At 50.3% G+C, this 4,429-nt stretch overlaps 2 protein-coding genes across 8 annotated transcripts in view; one reads left to right on the top strand and one right to left on the bottom strand.

The window, feature by feature from the left end:
• LOC102263859 (NADH-cytochrome b5 reductase-like) overlaps positions 1–4,216 on the bottom strand; it is a 19,914-nt gene extending 15,698 nt beyond the window's left edge. For 2 of the 7 annotated variants that reach the window (XR_001364507.1, XM_014549792.1), the window contains exon 1: positions 1–651. This exon is cut by the window's left edge and continues 226 nt beyond it. Coding sequence is in view for 4 of the 7 variants with exons in the window: in XM_014549792.1 (XP_014405278.1) it covers positions 1–260 (260 nt within the window). In the remaining 3 variants the exon portion in view is untranslated. Of the gene's footprint in view, positions 654–4,169 lie in introns of those variants that run through there. The other 5 variants (XM_014549795.1, XM_014549793.1, XM_014549796.1 and 2 more) reach the window with 4 other exon arrangements.
• Positions 2,160–4,429, top strand: part of MRPL37 (mitochondrial ribosomal protein L37) — a 17,143-nt gene continuing 14,873 nt past the window's right edge. Inside the window, exons 1-2 of the mRNA XM_014549750.1 lie at positions 2,160–2,240; positions 4,281–4,429. Of these exons, the coding sequence (XP_014405236.1) occupies positions 2,160–2,240; positions 4,281–4,429 (230 nt within the window). The remainder of the gene's footprint in view (positions 2,241–4,280) is intronic.

The following is a 4,429-nucleotide window of genomic DNA, read 5'->3' on the forward strand; positions in this document are numbered from 1 at the left end:
GAGACAACAGGTGCTCTTCCCAGAGCAGGTCTGGCTCTGTGAGAGTCACTGGCCCAGACCCTGTTCCCTGGAAGGTCCGGAGAGGGAAAACATGTCGTTACACTCTGGTCACCTGGACTCTTCCCATCCTCCTGAGGCTTGCAGATGCCTTGCGTGTGTGCGTGCGCTGTGTGAGCACTGAGGACAGGGATGAACCACCCTGGAGTCTGGTGCCTGGAGGGGGAGGCAGGCAAACAGAACAGAACCATCAAAGCTGGCATCAAGGTTTCCTGACCTTTTCCTGTGCTCTGAGTGCTGGATTAAGCACTTTACATAGAAAATCTTGTTGAATTTTTAAAATATTTTAAAATTCCACAGGCAAATTGAAGTAAAAGAGGACGTTCTCTCCCTCTTGCCTGAGAATAGAACTGAGGATAAATCTCATGTCACAGAACATTATTTGATGTAAATATCATTCCTCTAAAATGCAACGACCTCTAAGAGCCCCCGCCTTTGAGTTCCTCTCATTCATTCCTGCCGTAGACACGAACAGGGGCGCTGAAGGAGGTGCTGGGATGCAGAGGTGAGTGAGCCTAGTCTGTGCTCTGGAGGAGCTCCTGGCCTTGTGGGAGAGTCAGCCACTAAAGCAGCGGTTCTCAACCTATGGGTCGCGACCCCTTTGGGGGCCAAACGACCCTTTCTCAGGGGTCGCCTAAGATCATCGGAAAACACATATATAATTACATATTGTTTTTGTGATTAATCACTGTTTTAATTATGTTCAATTTGTAACAATGAAAATACATCCTGCATATCAGATATTTACATTACAATTCATAACAGTAGCAAAATTACAGTTATGAAATAGTAACGAAAATAATTTTATGATTGGGGTTCACCACAACATGAGGAACTGTATTAAAGGGTCGCGGCGTTAGGAAGGTTGAGAACCACTGCACTAAAGAGATAATAACCATATAGAACAGATGCCACCAACTGAGCCAGAGTCTATGCCAAGCACTTTGCACTGCCCCACTCAATCCACGTTCTTCCTCACCTCACAGAAAACTGAGGCCCAGGTCAGGAAGCCAGAGTGGTAAGGTTAGCAGGTCTCTTATGTCTCCAGGCTAGTGCTCTTTCTCACTAGATTTCATGCTTTTGGAGGACGGGGGGAGAATGGAGTAAGAGCAGGGGGGAGGGTCTTCATACAATTCCCAGTGCCTGATGGCACAGAACAGGGGTCCAACTTGCCAAATTGTCACTGAATTTTATGGCTACCCCGGAGCCTCCCAATGGCACTAATTTCATTTGTGCGTAAAGTGCTAGGATCAAGGTGTTGGCCAAGTCTGTGGAAGGGCAGAGGGCTAAACCACTAAGTTGGCCAGAGGATCTGAAAGTCCTGTTTCTTGGTTACCAATCACTTCCCAGGAATCTTTTTTTTAGAGAGAGAGGAAGGGAGAGAGGGGGCAGGAAGAGAGGGAGAGGAGAGAGACATCGATTTGTTGTGCCACCTATGCATGCATTCATTGGTTCATTCTTGTATGTTCCCTGACCAGAGATCAAACCCACAACCTTGCCATATTGGGAACGACACTCTAATCAACTGAGCTACTGGGCCAGGGCCTTCCCAAGGAATATTAATCATTAAGAACTTTTCCTGCTTCCCACATCCATTTACACTGGAGCTTCCCACAGGCCCAAAGGATGTGCTTCTAGTCTCTCTACACCATCCATCAGTGCACCTGCCACCAGCTCTGATGACACCAGTCCCCTGCTTAGCAACTTCTAACAGCTCCCCATCGCCTACTGGATTGAATCCAATCTTCTTGCCTGATGCCCAAGGCTCTTCCTGATCAGAGCTTGTCCAAATTTTCTTATCACTTACTCTCATTGGTTTTAGAAGGGTAGTCCCCCTGTGTGCAATAAATCTATCTTAGAGAGGAAAGGGTTTGGCTTCAGAAAACCTGGTTCTACTACTGGTGCTATTTCAGGAAGGCTTAGCAGGCTGGGACCCCCTTGAGGGCAAGGGTGGTATCTTATTTTTCCTGTATTCTACCACCAAGCTCAGGCCTGGCATTTGGAATGCTCCAGTGAGTGGTGAGTGCTCATTCCGTTTACAAATAAAGTCTGGGAGCCAGGCACAGTGCTAGGTGCTGCGCTATAGCAGAGGTAAAGGGGACATGGGTCCATCTTCACAGAGCTTGCAGCCTAGCATGGTGTTACATCAATTTGACCCACTTTTATTGCATGTGATGTGCCAGGTATGTATATGAGGGAATGAGGTCTGGTCCCCTCTTTATGTCAATTCATTTTAATTTTTTAATTTTTATTGATTTCAGAGAGAAAGGGAGGGAGAGAGAAAGAGAGAGAAACATCAATGATGAGATAGAATCATTGATTGGCTGCCTCCTGTACAATCACACTGGGGATCGAGCCTGCAACCTGGGCATGTGCCCTGCCTGGTCATCCCTAACCCCTCTGCCTGCCTGTTGCCCCTAATCCCTCTGCCTGCCTGCCTGATCTCCCTTAACTCCTCTGCCTGCCTGCCTGTTGCCCCTAACCACTCACCTGCCTGTCTGATTGCCCCTAACCACTCTTTCTACCTTCCTGATAGCCCCTAACCACTCACCTGCCTGCCTGATTGTCCCTAACTGCTTGCCCACCTACCTGATCACCCTTAACCACTTGCCTGCCTGCCTGATCCCCCCTAACCACTCTGCCTGCCTGGCTGATTGCCCCTACCCGCTTGCCTGCCTGCCTGATCCCCCCTAACCACTCTGCCTGCCTGGCTGATTGCCCCTACCCGCTTGCCTGCCTGCCTGATCGCCCCTAACCGCCTCTGCCTTGGCCCCCGCTGCAGCGGCTTCGTCCAGAAGGACGTCCAGAAGGTCATTCAGCTGTCCGGTCTAATTAACATATTACACTTTTATTATTATAGATATGTATAACCCACGGACACAGACAATAGTGTGGTGAAAGCTTGGGAGGGGTGGGTGGGTGGAGGAGGGGGTCAATGGGAAAAAACACACACAAAAAACAAAAGAAATCTGTAATGCTTTCAACAATAAAGATAAATTTAAAAGAAAGATAAAGTGAGATGAGGGAAATAACTCCATTTATTGTAAGCAGCTATACATTGTGAGGGTTATTCCTATCAGTCTTTGCCTTAAATTTACCTTTTCCATGTTTTAGTAATCCCACTTTCTCTGGTATTTTGGAAATTGGTAGATAAGTTGGCCATGTCAGTCACGAATTTTAAAGACCCGGTTCACGCCTCCTTTCCATCTCTACCTTTTCAGTCTCAGAGGCACCACCTTTCAGCCATGCCTTGATACCCACTGCCTCTACCTGGATGACTCTCTTCACCCTTCGGGCCTTGCTTAAAGGTCACCTCCCCTCCGAGGCCCTCCCTGAACCGCCCCTTCTCATTCTCCATCATGCACACTATTTGCTTCTACTAGTATTCATTCGTTAAACATGTATTTACTATGTGTCAGACACTGTTCTGTGTGTGTGTGTGTGGGGGGGGTATATTAGAGAAGAAACAGAAATCCCTGGAGTTCACATTCTAGTGGAAGATAGTCATTAAATAAGATCAGAACAGAAAACATACAGCATGTTTGTGTTAAATGCTGAAGAGGAAAAAACTGGGGAAAGGGACAGGGTGTGTGTGTGTGTGTGTGTGTGTGTGTGTGTGTGTGTGTTCTCCAACTGCTTGTTTGCTTCCTTGCTGTTTCCCCCCTGAACGATCACAGTGGGCATGTGATAACGAGGTGTTGCTCCAGGAGCAAAGGCCGCCTCCATCGCTCTGGCCCAGCTTCCAGGAGGCGGAAAGGGAAATCCCGAGGAAAAGGGAGGAAATTCAGTCCCTCTGGGCGCTGGGAAGAGGCCTGCACCACGAGCCGCGGCGCTGGTGTGTGGACAGGGCGGCTCTCAGGCGTGGGAGAGGGACGCGGTAACTGGCCCGCAGCTGCGAGAAGTGGCGGAGAGGGAAGGGCACTCAGCGCACCCACTACGTGCAGGGCGCTGCGCAGGTGCGCTGGCCTAGGCGTTACTATTCTGTCTTTACAGCAAAGGGCCCTGGGCTCAGAGGGAAGTCCTTGCCAAGCTCCAGCGGCCCAGGTTCCTCCGAGTCCGGGTTTGAAGTCCAGGTGTTCTGGTCCCATCCCTGCCCCGACCCGACCACTCACCTACACAGCTGGGCTTCCCTTCACCGGAGGATCCTTCCTGTTCCCGCCCCCGAGGGTGGGGCAAGACAAGGATGACTGGCCTTGATTGGTTCGAGTGGCTGCCACTCACAGGACGAGGCTCGGCGCCCAGCCCCTTTCGTTCCCAGCAGGCCTTGCGCACGGGAAGATGGCGGCGTCCTGGTGGAGGTCTTGAGGAGAGCAAGTCGGCAGGCATGGCGTTGGCATCGGGGCCCGTCAGGCTGGCGCTGGCTCGCCCCGGA

This window comes from Myotis brandtii, unplaced genomic scaffold (genome assembly GCF_000412655.1).
Source record: "Myotis brandtii unplaced genomic scaffold, ASM41265v1 scaffold57, whole genome shotgun sequence".
NCBI lineage: Eukaryota > Metazoa > Chordata > Mammalia > Chiroptera > Vespertilionidae > Myotis > Myotis brandtii.